The sequence below is a fragment of the Zootoca vivipara genome, chromosome 10 (genome assembly GCF_963506605.1).
Source record: "Zootoca vivipara chromosome 10, rZooViv1.1, whole genome shotgun sequence".
Taxonomy (NCBI): domain Eukaryota; kingdom Metazoa; phylum Chordata; class Lepidosauria; order Squamata; family Lacertidae; genus Zootoca; species Zootoca vivipara.
Window position 1 is genome coordinate 60749386 of NC_083285.1, and position 15347 is coordinate 60764732.

General features: G+C 43.3%; 1 protein-coding gene across 14 annotated transcripts in view; it reads left to right on the forward strand.

The window, feature by feature from the left end:
• Positions 1 to 15347, forward strand: part of SOX5 (SRY-box transcription factor 5) — a 729285-nt gene that overhangs the window by 602798 nt on the left and 111140 nt on the right. For 12 of the 14 annotated variants that reach the window (XM_060279172.1, XM_035127886.2, XM_035127887.2 and 9 more), the window contains one exon: positions 7018 to 7141. In XM_060279172.1, coding sequence (XP_060135155.1) covers positions 7018 to 7141 — 124 coding nt within the window. The remainder of the gene's footprint in view (positions 1 to 7017; positions 7142 to 15347) is intronic. The other 2 variants (XM_060279176.1, XM_060279171.1) reach the window with 1 other exon arrangement.

Below are 15347 nucleotides of genomic sequence, written 5' to 3' on the forward strand. Positions count from 1 at the left end.
ACTTCCGAAGAAACGTTTCAGAGGAATTCTTCCGTAGTATTAATAGCTACACATTTGGGAGCAAATTCCTCCTATCCATCTCTGTGTTATATTAAACTGTGTGGCAGAGCCGTGTTCATCTTTTAGAGCGAAACACCCTTTCAGCAGGCTACTCCATTAGGGTAAATGGGTCATTGTCCTCCACCTTCTTATTTGCAACCCATTCGGGGGTGTCAGCTGCCTCCTCCTTAGTCTCAGTGTTGCCCATGCAGAAGTCAGTAGAGTGGAAGATGGGAACTTAGCTAGAAATAGTGGGCTTCCCCTATCATTGAATCCTGCTCCATTAGCTCCACCCAAGGTTGGTCTATCAGCCTTCTACTCCGCCAGTCCCAAGGGGCACCGTCCACCACTAGACCCTTTCCATCATTAGGGTTTAGAATGATTGGGAATTTGCTGAGACCTGTTCTCCATCTGGGGGGGGGGGGCATCACCAAGAGTCCCCCTGTGTCTGTTGCAACTTTTAACCACTAGGGAGGGACAAATAGGTCTAGGTCAATGGTTTTTGCATGCGTTCACTAATAAGCAGGAAATACTAATTCTGGTTGCGACTCTAGCTCTATTGTGTGTGTCATAGAATCATAGAAGTGTAGAGTTGGAAGGTATCTCCAAGGGTCATCTAATCTTACCCCCTGCAATGCAGGAATCTCAGCTAGAGCATCCATGACAGATGGCCATCCAACCTGTACTTAAAAACCTCCAAGGAAGGAGAGTCCACCAGCTTTTGAGGGAGTCTGTTGTGTTTGCTTCTTATGGACCCTGGATTACCTGTTATGAGTCTGGGGCTGGTGAAATAACACATGGCGCTATGGGCAAAGACTGAAACTCAAATGGCTTCTGTGGGGATTTTATCCAAAAATTGCAGTGTGCTACCGTACTTCCGCTGATGGAGGCATTATGCCTCTGGATACCAGTTGCAGGTGAGCAGAGTGCTGGTTTGCTCATGCCCAGTTTGCAGGCTTCCCACAAGCATCTGGTTGGCCACTGTGAGAACAGGATGCTGCACTAGGTGAGCCATTGGCCTGATCTAGCAGGTCTCTTGTTTTGAGAGTCAACTGGGGTCAGCAGTTTGCATGCACATGAAGGATTCAGACTCAGTTTATTGGGCCTCATCCAGTCCACCACTGCATTAAGACAGTTGTCCAGGGCTTCCACTGTCTCCCCCTATTCAAATGTTATGGAGAATTAGAGCTGTGTGTCATCGGCATAACAATGGAACTGCAGTCCAAAACACCTGATGACTCTTCCCAGTGGGTGGGTGGTTGTTTGGTTCTTAGCACCTGGTGGAACCAGGTAGATAGTTACCAGGGAGTAACTATCCACCAATTCTGCTCTTTGGACTGAACCAATGTAGGTAGGAATGAAAGTGTAGTTTTTGCCTTCAGTACCCATCCCACAAGGGACCCGGGTGGTGCTGTGGGTTAAACCACTGAGCCTAGGGCTTGCTGATCAGAAGGTTGGCGGTTCGAATCCCTGTGACGGGGTGAGCTCCCATTGCTTGGTCCCAGCTCCTGCCAACCTAGCAGTTCGAAAGCACGTCAAAATGCAAGTAGATAAATAGGGACCGCTACAGCGGAAAGGTAAACGGCGTTTCCATGTGCTGCTCTGGTTTGCCAGAAGCGGCTTTGTCATGCTGGCCACATGACCTGGAAGCTATATGCCGGCTCCCTCGGCCAGTAATGCGAGATGAGCGCACAACCCCAGAGTCGGTCACGACTGGACCTAATGGTCAGGGGTCCCTTTACCTTTACCTTTTACCCATCCCACAGTTGATCCAGGAGCCGCTAAGAGTTTGCGAAATTGTAAGAGGGTCACACTCCTACTCAATACTGGTCATCCTTCAGGGTGACCAAGGCTGATTCACTAGCCAGGCCTCAACCCAGACTGAGGTGGATCCAGCTAATCTGTTTCATTCAGGAAGATAGCCACCCTCTCCTCCACCTTATTCACCCCCTTCCCCCCAAATAGGGTATTGCCAATTCTTCAGTGAGTGTTCCACACCATTGGGTCCAAGCTGGGCTTTTTAAGGAGTGGCCAGAGATATGCCAATGTTTGCCTCTAGCTCTGACTGGAAGATCTTAGTGGTCCTAAAGAAACTCTTAAATCTAGGATCCACAAGTCAGTCCACAAGTCAGTAGATCTGTTTGAGAGGTGAGGGGGGAAGAAAAGGTATTGGGTGTATACATAATTCTGTATCAACATGTCTGAAAAATATGTTGTCTTAGCTAAAAGGGGGGGATCTAGGTTTTTTTTGCGTTTGTCGTTTTCCACATCTGTAACCTAGCAACAAGTAAACAAACCTTTGCTGAAAGCCCTACCTCCTCCCCGTGAAAAAAAATAATACAGCATTTAGGACAAAACCAGCCAGCTTCTGCATTCAGTTCACATTTCATCCTCCTGTAATATTTTTATAAAAATAAAATTACCTGGGCACTTATTTACTTTAGAAAGGAAATGGAGCACAGGTATTAAAACTCTCTTTCTCCCTCGCCCTACATTCCAGCTTGGAACGAAAATTACATTGTTTTGACTGAGTTATTTCGGTCTCTACGCAACCCATCCTCACCTTTCTGCTTTCCTTTACCTCCATTACTCAGCTAAGTTTTGCCATCTGAAGCCAGGAGGCTTTTTAATTAATTTATTTATTTCAAACACCCATTTTTATTTTATTTTTTTGCATTTGTACCAGGAGGTGGAAATTTTGTATGAGAAAATGTGATGATGCCTTTATTTATTAATTTAAAAAAAACAACCTTGTTTTTTCTAATGGCTTCCTTCCCAAACAGGGACACATGAGTACAATGCATTTGTTAGCGTAGTCACTTGAAATCAAGTGCAGACTTGTGCTACCTTGTGGGCTTGGCAGAGGCTGTGCGTGAGATTGTGTCTGGGTGTGTGTGTGTGTGTGTGTGTGTGTGTGTGTGTTGCTTTAGTTTATATTAGCCCTGGAGGCAGAGTTAACACTTGAAATGGGACAAGAATATTTGCAGTCATCAGAGAACTTTCCAGTCGGCTTCAATAACATCACTCCGTTTTTTGTGTGTGTTTTTTTGTGGATTTTTTTTTTTTTGGCAGCAAAGCCTTCAGTGGAACCATCTGTCTCTCTATTAGTGTTTTGAGTTCTGTTTTGAAGCTTCTTTGCTTGGCAAAGTCACTTTCATCGTTGGAACCTTTTTTTAAAAAAAAAAAGTTCCATGGCTCTCTGCCGAAGAATGCAATGCGAAAATTCCACTCGGCTGTTCATTTTTGTTTCTAAAAGGAGGATGGAGTTTCTTTGTGATTTTTAAAAAGAAAAAAATGAAATATCCATTCAAGGCAGGGGTGGGGTTATTCCAGGGTGTTAAAAAATAAATAAATAAATAAATTGCGGGGCGTGTGCGCTGTTTGTTAGCTGAATTAGAATAACAACAGGGGCACAAGTGGAGAAGGAGAAGTCGCTTGAGTTGGGGAATTAGTGGTAGAATCTTCCTTTCTTGGTGCATGGGAAACAGAACAGGGCGCTTCTCTGTGTGAGGCCCAGTGCAGTGCAGTGCAGTCTGCGACCAGCAAGTGTTCTGTGGTAGTTGCACATTGTCACTGCCCCAATTTCCTGAGGATGCTTCCCAAAGTGTGCTCTATGTGCCAAAGAATGCTTACATGTACAATTGTAGTGTTGCCAGCCAACCAGCCAGCCATGCCCTTTCCCAGGATACTCCATTACTTTCTAACACACAGGTCCCAGTCCCACAAACTCATCATACCACTGGACCACCAAGGACGGTTAGGCCTCTTCCAGCTGCATTAATTTTTGCCTCTTCATTTCCTTCCCTAAAGGCACTTCTGTATTTCTGCAAACTTTTTGGGTTCACCTGTGCTCATCCTCTCAGTTCACTATTAGAAGGGAGTAAATGGCAATTGAATCATAGAATTGTGGAGGTGGAAGGAACCGCCAGGGTCATCTATTTTAACCCCCTGCAAAGTAGGAATCTTTGGCCGGACGTGGGGCGCGAACCCACAACCCTGAGATTAATAAGAGTCTCACGCTCTACCAACTAAGCTATCCCCATCTTCCTGTGTGATGAGGGTGTTTTTTCAAGCAGCAGCAGCAGCCAGCAGAGAGGTGGCGGGTGGCGTTGCTGACCTTGGCTTTCCAGTGCAAAATGTCACTGTTAGTTGCAGAGGGGAGGGATGCAAGGCAGCAGGGTGCTGGTGCAGCAGCAGCAGGAGGAATCTGCACTGCACTGAGTTCCTCTTTGCCCTCTCGGGAACTGACAGTAATGCCCAGTGCTGGGAGCCAGCTCAGCATTGCATCCCTGTCTGTGCCACCCCACCAGCCTCTACTGCTTTCATGTCAGTGTTGTGTTTATAACTGTGCAGTGCTGTGGCAGGTGAGCGAGGGACTTTGGGCTTCAGTAGAGTCACTCCACATGTGATCGTAGTAAGATTGTGCCTTGGTGGTCCAGAAGCCACTGATTCATTGGTCTTCTTGAATTGTTTAATGATGCCCCCCCCCCAGATGCCAAAACCTTTTGGGCAAGCGAGCCGTCAGCCATTCTCAAGGCGGGTGGGGGGGAACTTGCATGCTCAGCTGAACTCTTTAATAAAGGTTCACTACTTAGATAATAGGGACACGGGTGGCGCTATGGTCTAAACCACTGAGCCTTGAGCTTGCCAATCAGAAGGTCGGCAGTTTGAATCCCCGCGACGGGGTGAGCTCCCGTTGCTCAGTCCCAGCTCCTGCCAACCTGGCAGTTCGAAAGCACGCCAAAAAGTGCAAGTAGATAAATAGGTACCGCTCTGGCGGGAAGGTAAACAGCGTTTCCGTGTGCTGCTCTGGTTTCGGTGTTCTGCTGCACCAGAAGCAGTTTAGTCATGCTGGCCACATGACCTGGAAAAACTGTCTGTGGACAAACGCCGGCTCCCTTGGCCTGTAAAGCGAGATGAGTGCTGCAACCCCAGAGTCGTCTGCGAGTGGACTTAAATGTCAGGGGTCCTTTACCTTTTTTTTTTTACTTAGATAATGTAAGATTAGGGATGGGGGAGAAATTTGGTTCAGTTCACATTTAAAGGTGGGCCTGGTTTGTACTTTTTGGAACAATAGCATGCATGAAAATGCAACCGTGGTTCAAAATTTGCCCTTCTCCAAATTTTGCAAGACTGTTCTTCAGACTCATAATGCTACAACAATGCACATTCTAGTGGCGTAAAAAGCATAAGTTAGTGCAAATAACATGCAAAATGCATTATATTAGAGGAAACTGCATTTCCAAAATGTGTATGTTAGGCAACAAAATGTCTATATTAGCTGAAATTTGCACTAAGAGGCAGGTGAATTTTCATGAAGACTTTTTTATTAAATCACAAAGTAATGTGGAAATCTGGAGAATTACTTTTAAGATGGGGAAAATGGAAAACTAATAGAAACTGTTATTGTCAGATTTGCCCAATCCTACATTTGTGTGTGTGTGTGTGTGTGTGTGTGTGTGTGTGTGTGTGTGTGTGTGAGAGAGAGAGAGAGAGAGAGAGAGAGAGAGAGAGAGAGAGATTTCGTTTCAGGAAGGCACCGCATACAGATCTTTGTGATGCTAGTGTTGCATGCGTACCTCTAACTCAGGATAAAATTTCATGTATCTGAAGAAGTGAACAGTACTCCAAAAAGGTTTATCATGCCGTAATAAATGTAATAGCCCTTAAGACGTTCTGTTGTTTTTGCTGCAACGGACAAACATTGTTTGCCCCTCCGGAGAATTTATTTCTTATTTATTTCCGAATAAATAAGTTCCACCTGAATGTGGACCTTCATTAATGCCAATTGAAAGGCATGCTTCAGACTAATTTGGGGATATAAGTCCCATGATCTCCTGGTCATTGATATTCTACACAACCAGCTACATTTCCTAGAGGCCAGCGGAGGTCCTGTCTTCTTCATAGCAATACACCAGACACTGGAGAAGGGAGAGAGAGAGAGAGAGAGAGACCTCAATTCCATGCAGTGGTTTTCTGCTTGAGTGTTGCCACAGCCAGAGATGTGGGGAGGTGTCCGATGGCTCATGGGGGCAGTGGCTTATTTCCAAGCGACTCGGAAATGTGGGGAAGCAACATGTCTCTTATTTCAGAGGCAACCAGACAGCAGATCTTCCCCCACCTCTAGACTTTTTGCCAGCTGGGGCATCCAAGTTGGGGTGGAACAGTGTCATAACTGGCTGGTAGTCTGCATTTGTGGTGGGTCATCATTTCATATGACCCTGTAGCTCTGCAAATGAGCCTCTGAACCAGATCTTGTGACTGTTTGAGAGCTTCAAAGGGAGTGGGCAGTGAGGTCTGGAATGCAGAAAAGTACAGGCCCTGCTACCTGCCTTCCTTATAGTTCCCATTCACATGCAGAAAGTTGTCTCTATTACACAGCCATCCTGGTATTGGTAAGCCAATTAGCACATATAGAGCAATAAAAAAATTATTGTATTATTATTATTATTATTATTATTATTATTATTATTATTATTATTTACAAGTGCCACATAATGTTTATTCCACATTTGCAAGGATTCACTACTTCACCGTGCCAGTGGCTACTCTTTGCAACTCCTTGTCAGGCACCATCACTGTATTGGTTTTGCCAGCAGCTAATTTTTTTAAAAAAATCATGCAATTTCAACATGTACTGTATTAAGATGGCTGATTTTATTTCTGTTTTAAAATGCAGTGTTGATTTGTTTCTAATGTTTGTTTTCGTCTGCATTTTGAAGGTAGGCATTGGCTTGTCCTTCATAAACCGCTTAGAGGTTTATTATTATTATTATTATTATTATTATTATTATTATTATTATGTGGTATACAAATTTTGCAAAATAAAATAAATATTCAGTGCATAGACTGCTCTCTTCTGGACTGGATTAATTGTAGGCCAATCTTTTCAGTTGCAAATGCCACCACTGTCCTGTTGCAAATTTACCATTAAGGAGAAGCCCCGATTTCTGGTTTGATTTTCCTTCTCCTGTTCAGCAGGTCCAAGGTCAGCTGCCGCCATTAATGATTCCAGTATTCCCTCCAGACCAGCGAACTCTAGCAGCAGCAGCACAGCAGGGATTCCTCCTTCCTCCTGGTTTCAGCTACAAGGCAGGCTGCAGTAAGTCTAGTTAACCCCGCCCCTGCTGGGGTACAAGCAGAGGATTAGCGTTTTAATGAGGCTGAGCAAGAGATGCTGTAGCATGCTGGCCAAAAATGTGTCTTCTGAACCAGGAAGCTTCTGGCTCAATTGCCAGTTCAGAATTTCACTCGGGGACCTCACCTCAGCCTCCATGTCTGCACAGACACCCAAACAAACTCAGACTCTGCTGGTACATGATCTGTACCCTCCATTTTCTCCCCAGGTGTGTGCTCAAAGCCTATGCATGTTGAGATGAAGCTATGTATACAAAGCTTCTTTGCAAATGGGACCTCAAATGAGGTGGTGGGTGGGCCAGAAGATGTAGACCTGCCTTAAATGAGCATTGGTGCAAGACAAAGGTGTCTTCAGTTTGAATAGCAGCCTATCTTACAGGACTGCTGCACAGATTGCTGTTGCACAGGTCTCCGGTTCAGTGCAAAACATTCCAAATTCATGCCAGGTTCAGTAAGTTATGCCCCTTTCCAGGATACTCCATTGCTTTTTAACACACAGGTCCCTGTCCCACAAACTCAACATACCATTGGCCACCATGCACGGTTACTTCTCACCCACCTGCCTTTTTTTGCCTCTTCATTTCCCTCCCTATAAAGGCACTTCCGTATTTCTGCAAAATTTCAGGTTCTCCTGAGCTTGGTTTGCTATTAGAGGGAGTAAATGGGGATGGAATCATGAAGTTGGAGGGGAGCACAAGGGTCATCTTAGTCCAACCCCCTGCAGTGCAGGAATCTTTTGTCCAATATGGTGCTTGAACAACCCACAACCCTGAAATTGTCTCATGAGCTAAGATCACTGAAGGTGAGTGAGTGGCTTATCTGAGTCCACCGATTTGTGTGAGAGTGAGACTTGATCCAGGGATTTCCTGGTTCACAATACCTGGTACGCTAGAGAAGCTCTGTCTTCTTAAGAATCAACATCTGCTCTGCATCTTTAGGGATGATCAATTAAGCTGGTTTGGAGCCTCCCCTGATCTGATAATACAATTTCCCCTAATTTAGTGCATTTTTATCTTATTTCCACAAACAGATTCAAATCTATTAATAAGAAACCAAATAGAGGTTGTAGTCAGCAGAAACGTATGGCCATGAAATATACGTAAGAATTATACACAAAAAATAAATTATATGTTACAATGCAATAAAAAAACTATTATTGATTAAATGTGGTCACTGATCAGTGCACACTTTGCCCTGATATGTACATCTTTGTAGAAACGTTTTGGCTGGAGAACTGCATCACAAAATTACAATAAGTGCAAATAAGAAAGGGGCAGCTTTGGTTTCGGTTCACATATTGTTATGGAGAGTCCTAATGTGCCTTTAAAGGAGAACCAAACTGCATTTCTACCCCAGCCCTGTACTTGGCTTCTATGAGAAAAAACTCTCTTCACCTTCATTGCAGGTAGGAAGAAGGATTTGTAGATACAGCTTTTTTAAAAATGAAACTCCTTCCCCATATATCTATATCTATATCTATATATATCTATAATTTTTAAAAATCACCTGAAATTTTCTTGATAGTGACATTTGAGAGCATAAAACCCAAACAAACAGATCAGATACCTTTGAAACATACGTCTCTTATTGCCTAAAGCTGCCATTGTTTTCAGTGCCTCTTTTCCACTCCAACCCCCCCCCCCGAAGGAAGAAGAGGGATTGGGGGGGGGGAGAGAGAGACTTAACACTGTTGTAGGGGAAATAAGATTTCCTTCTAAAACAGCCTGTTCCCTATTTAATGAAGAGGTTTAATTTGCCCTTTTTGCAAGCAACTTCCAAACAACATGCAAGTCCCATTAATCTCAACAGGAGTTCTGTGCATAGATCAAGGGTAGCATATGCCTCTCAATTTATGGGCTAACACAAAGCATGAGTATCTTTATAACAGTCTAAGGTTGGGGGGAAAAATGCAGCAGATTAATCCTTGAAGGCTTTTGCTTTCAATGGCATGTGTTTGGGTGTGCATATGCACGCATTTGGACAATTTTATATAGAAACTTGTGTGCTCCTGCCATCATGGCACTGGCTGTTTTATTTTTTTAGAACGAGGGGGAAAGGGGAGAGCTCTGAAAAGTCTTCATTTCAGCAAAGAGATTTATCTTCATCGTTGGATTTCATAAAAACTGGTTTCATTCATTTCCGCTTATCTAACTCTTCTGACATCAGTTTCCTATCTAGCTATCTGAAGCCCTCTTGTTCTGGGAGCTTCTATCTTTGGTCCTTCTGTTTGGCTTTATTATGTCCGCATCAGTGTATCATTGACTAACTCATGAATCCATCAATTGTTTTCTTTTTGTTAGCACAGTATTCGCTAAAGGAGCAGTTGAAATTCATTTCCAAGGCAAAAATAAAATAAAAGAAAGGACTGTGCCGGTGATAAGTCTTTTCCAAAGTGTTAATCTTCAAGGTTGAATCCCCCCCCTTGAACTTCCAAAAAATAAATAGGTAGAACTGGAGGGTAGTATAAGCCTTCACCTAGGGACACAATTAAAACAACACCAAGTTGCAATGAATATTCCCCAGGCTGGGTTATTTATCTTTTGGGGGGGGCGGTGTCTATGTGTGTAAAAACTTACACTTTGTCAGTGAAACGGGGATTGAGCTTTTAAACAAAAGTCACTCACATTGTGTGAAGAGTGTTTTACTTATTTATTTTCTTACATTTATATCCCATCTTTCTTCCTTCATGGCACCCAGGGTGGAATGCATGTCAGATGCCTTCAAACCATACCCTGCTCAATTCCCTCGCTTAACGAATGCCCTGCTTAACGAAATTTCCGCTTAACGAAAGGTTTTTTTCTAGTGGAGGTTGCCTCGCTAGATGAATTCATTTTATGAAAAATTTGTCTAGCGAATTGCGGTTTCCCATAGGAATGCATTGAAATTCAATTAATGCGTTCCTATGGGCAAAAAAAATAATAAAAAAATTCAATGCATTCCTTTGGGATTCGCTAGACGAATTTTTCGTTATAAGAAAAGACCTGTGGAACGAATTAAATTCGTCTAGCGAGGCACCACTGTATTCCCTGGCTGTTGCTATTTTCTTTCTTGGCTGTTGCTTCCTGCTTGCTGGATTAGTTACGTAGCCAATCACACCCAATCAGGGATCACACAGTTAACAGAATGATACCACAACGCTACATAGTCAATCAAGCAAGTGAGGGCAGTGCACAGGAATAATTGAGCGGTTATACAAGGAGGGATGAGAAGGTGAGGCCTTTTTTTCCGGCATTGCCAAATGTGCAAAACATTTCACTCGGGCTAGTTCCTGGTGCAACGCTGAGTTTTGATGCAGTTTATCAGCCAGAAATTCATAAACAGCTCCCACAGTGTTTACTGAGAATGCACACAGGCAGCTGTTTAGCAAGTGGTAATTTTCCATGAAGGATATGTAACCATTTGATAAGCCAGCCGTACATATTTCCTTGTCAAGTGTTGAGGAGAATTCTACCACATTTTCAGAGTTGGTTAGAAATCTGAGAGAACCAGGGAGTGGAGAAATTCTCCACGCAGACCACTAGCTTACAATGTATCTGCAATGACACCAAAGTCACAATTGTGTAAAAGTAAACCAACTTCTGCATTCACCATATGCAACAACGCTATCAGTGTCGTTTGGGTCAGTTTGACCCCAGCCTACCGAATCGCTTATCTAGGCTGTGGCTATTCATGGACACATATGGACCACAGTGAAGAGTTCTCCCTTTCTCCACACTGGAAAATCAGGGATATTAAGCTCATCCAAGCACTGCAGTGCCCCATAGCATGGATACCGAGTGTTCCTATAGCTGTTCTTCCTCCTATGGCAGATGCAGTGATTCACGTTGCCGAACATGTAACTTAAAGCTGTTGAATGTTGAATATTGCTATTTATATTTGTAGGCCTGCAAAAGGTCAAGACTGCATCCCATTAAACATATCTGGCAGATTCAATTAATTCCATGTTTAGCACAGTGCGGCACTGTGTATGTGTGTTTGCTTTTCAACTGCTAGTATATTAACAGCATGGCAGCTGTGTAGCACATCACATCCATGAGACTGACATGACATCACACCTTTTTGGTCACCATGGAAATGAAAAAGAAAACTGAACCAGGTTTTGCCTAGGCCTGAGGGATGCCTGTAATAGCTGCATGCCAGGGAGATGTTCTTGAAAGACCTTCTTCATCAATAAAGTCACATTTGCCAAATTTATCCATGACATGTGGCAATCTAAGGGAGTTTTGGATGTACTGTCCCATGCCTGTCGCCATGCATAATTCTTGAGGATCTAGGCCTTGGTGAGGGGCAGATGGTTCTCATCAACCAGGGAAGGTGGCCCTTCTAGGAGAAGGAAAACTCTGGTCCTTAACCTCTGCTGCCTGCCTTGCAGGACATCTTTGGGAGAAAAGGCTAAGGAGTAAACCCTACATAATTCGAGAGTGGAGTCCCTGAGGCAGCTGAAAGGTGTCTTGTACACCTCCTTACATCAACTCCTGCAGCCAAGCTGGTGCCAAACGTATTGCTCTGCTTTCTTTTGGACCACATCAACAAGGCTGAGCAGGGGGGTCTTGTTGTCAGGGCAGCCCAAGACCTCCATACATACTGCCCAGGTTTCCACTTCAGGGAGGTCACTTTGGTGCTGCTAACACAGTGGTTTGACTTCACCCCCAGAGGTGCTTTCCATTGTCTCTCAAGACGGATGCCAACCAGGCCTTGATCTGTTCCGAAGTGAGGGATGAGATTCGTAAGGGATGAGATTCAGAAGAGTTACATAGTTTTTATGTTCAAACTACTGCAGTAGAATTTTGACGCTTAGTCCTACTTGATGGGAACTGCAGTCCAAAACACCTGTTGGGAAAGGCTACTCTTTACATACAAATTAGCATATGCAACTTTTATGCAAATAACTATCCTTTTTGGGTGATACATTCACTCTTTTGGGCAAAGCCTGGACTCCAGGAGGGTTTGGGCTCATCTAGGAGTCCCTTATTTTTCTCAGAATGGGAGAGATTAATTTCTGAGCCCTTCTTTGCTGGATGTTGGCCAAAACTCCCCCCCAAATGCCACTCTTCTTGACTTTGCTGAAATTTGAGCACAGATGGCACATACAATCCTAGATTAATTATACCTACCTATGCTGGCAGAATAGAGGTGAATGGAAATCTTCTCAGGCTAGAATCTGCTGGAATTTCCATCTCCCTCCCTTTTGGAGAATATTTGCTGCTACTTTTAATCCTTGTGGGGGTTTGAGTATGATTCAGCAGAAGTAAAGCATTTTAAGTCCCTCCCCCTTTTTTCAATGGGAGAAATGTACATTTGCTGCCCATTAGCTGTTGAGTCAGATGTCATCTGCCTCAACTTTGGGGTTGATGTGCTTTCATCCCTCTTTCATCCTTGTTTTGGGTGGGGAATGGCTAGACAATAGATGCATTGTGTATTTCTTACATATCAGCTCCCTTTGAATGGAAACTTTTAAAAAATATATATCTATATATCAAATTTGCAGAAAAGCCCAAAAACAGTTATTGATGAAATATCTAATTACTATTTCAACTTGGCGCAACTGGATACGAGAGTGGACAAGCCAAGCCTAATAAAATTAAAATATGCTGAATTCACCATTTGATGGTTTTCTGAACAATATCCCCTACATCCAATAAAAAAAAATATGAAACTCATAGTTAATTGGTTTCTCATACAGGACAATAAAATTAATGTTTAGGATTTAAATACCATAAACTTCCCCAGGCAGATTTGCTGATGTATCTCTGTTTTTTAGTTCATCACATGTTTCATTGTTTAATGGGGTATCATGTGGGCCGTATAATTAAGTCTCATGTACACAAGGTCCGCAGGCATGGCTTGCAAAAGGCTGCTGGCTAATTTTCATTTAAGTGCTGTCAGATGATGTCCAGGTTGTTAACAATTGCCAAGCCCTCCGGGGGAGAAGATGAAGACAAAAATATAGATTTAGACTTTTGTGTGTGTGCAGCTGACAAAAATATCAGAGCTAAGTAAGATATGGTGGGTTTATGTCAGAGGAAGGGAACCCTTTTCATCCCAAGGGACCACATTCTTTTCTAGGTGGCCTCCTGAGGGACAAGTGCTCATGGCAGACAGGTCAAAAGTAGGCAGAGCAATGAATCGCAGAAATGTAGAATCGTAGCATTGGAAGGGGTCCTGAGGGTCATCTAGTCCAACCCCCTGCAAATCTCAAATAAAGCATCCATGACAGATGGCCATCCAACCTCTGCTTGCAAACCTACAGAGGCAGTCCATTCCACTGTCAGAACAGCTCTTATTGTCAAAAGGTTCTTCCTGATGTTTATTTGGAATCGCCTTTCTTGCAACGTGAAGCCATTGGAAGAAGAAAAAACAAGCTTGCGCCAGCCCTTTAGCTATTTGGAGATAGCTATTATATCTCCTCTCAGTCTCCTTTTCCAGGCTAAGCATACACAGTTTCCTCAACCATTCTTCATAAGTCTTAGTTTCCACATCCTTGATCATCTTGGTTGCCCTCCTCTGCACACCTTCCAGCTTCTCAACAACATTCCTAAATTGTGGTGCCCAGAACTGGACACAGTATTCCAGGTGTGGTCTGACCAAGGCAGAATAGAGTGGTACTATTACTTCCTTTGATCTGGACACTAGCCATCTGTTGATGCAGATCCTGTAACTTTGTGAGGGGCATAGAGGTCTCTTGACAACTTTCAGTACCCTTAACAAACTACACTCCCCGGGATTCTTTGAGGAAAGCCAAGAGTTTTTAAAATGGTGCGGTGCTGCTTTAAATACAAAGTGCACATTGGGTCTTACACTGATAACTAGCAACAATGAAGTGTGTTGTTGTGATGTGGCCCTTTGCAATTTATCTTAAATGTACTTCCCTTCTATTAGCTAGAAAAGAAACAGCATTCAGAAAGGAAAGCTTATTGTGCCCGTTGAATCAAATGTACCATGACCTCGCATTGTGCTTTCCTAATGAATGTGTACCGTTGTAAGTCTTGTTTCCAAAGACTTTCCTGGGCTAATAATTTCTGTTAGCACATCATTGGGCCATGCACAAATGCTCCAATGATCTTTATTAATGGGGTGGAAAGCTTTTAAAACATTTTGTCATTTAGAAAGGCCAGGAATATATAAGGCACAGCACATCTGTGTTAACTGCAAAGGCTAGATGTTAACAATTCGGCCCTTTGTTTTCTGCACAAAAATGGAAAGGGTTATCAAGGCATTTGTTTCTTATGAAGGCCTGCTTTTGTAGATATATTCAAAGTTAGATTGCAGAAACAGAAGAGCATTTGTTGTGAATATTTCCTGTGCTTTAACAATAAGCCCCTCGTCCCAGGGAACTCTGGGAATTGTAGCTCTGTGACGGGAGTCTCATTACCCTTAATAAACTACAGTTCCCAGTTGCTGAAGTGGTGTAAGAGGTCTTATCAAAATAAAGCTCGAAAGACTTGTCAACAGGAAGTTCACAGCCTCTGGTTTGTGATAACTGTTTCTGAGGGCTTCAGGGCCATTCACTAAGGGTTCTTTGCCATGACGAATGTGAAATAATTAAGGTGCCACCTATAATCAAGTTTCCACTGAGAAAAAAGTTTTGGGTGTTGTTGTTGTTGTTGTTGTTTTTAAAAAAATCAGAGCAATGAGTTGTTATTAACACACTTCTTCCAGAAGGCAGCAGAGGAAAAAGTAGCTAGCCTAAAAACATAGTCTTCACCAGCCATCTGTCTAAATGAGCTGAGCTCTTGGGACCCTATTAATCACTACCAGCAATTCATTTGTGGGATGAGCGGTGCCACTACTGAAAAGGCCCTGTCAGCTGTTCAAGGACCAATCTAAATATCTGGTCAAGGTGGCACTTGCACCCAGAGTGAAATTAAACATTCTGAAAGTTAAAAACAGCAGCAACAATAACCTGAACATAAATGGTACAAGGGCTTTCCCATCACATTTTTTTTTCCAACAGCCAGTTCAGGACAGATTATTAAATGAAAATCGGTTTTGAAACACAAATGTAAGGGGTGGACTTAGGTAACGATCTTTGGTGTGAGCATAGTGTTCCAGTTACGCAAGTGTGTCTCCGTTTCCATCTCCCAAACACTGTGTGTGCTAAAGTGTCGGTCCTACTAGCTTTCCTCTGTTTGGCTAAATTCCAACTTTGGATCAGCCTGTAGGTTTGCACC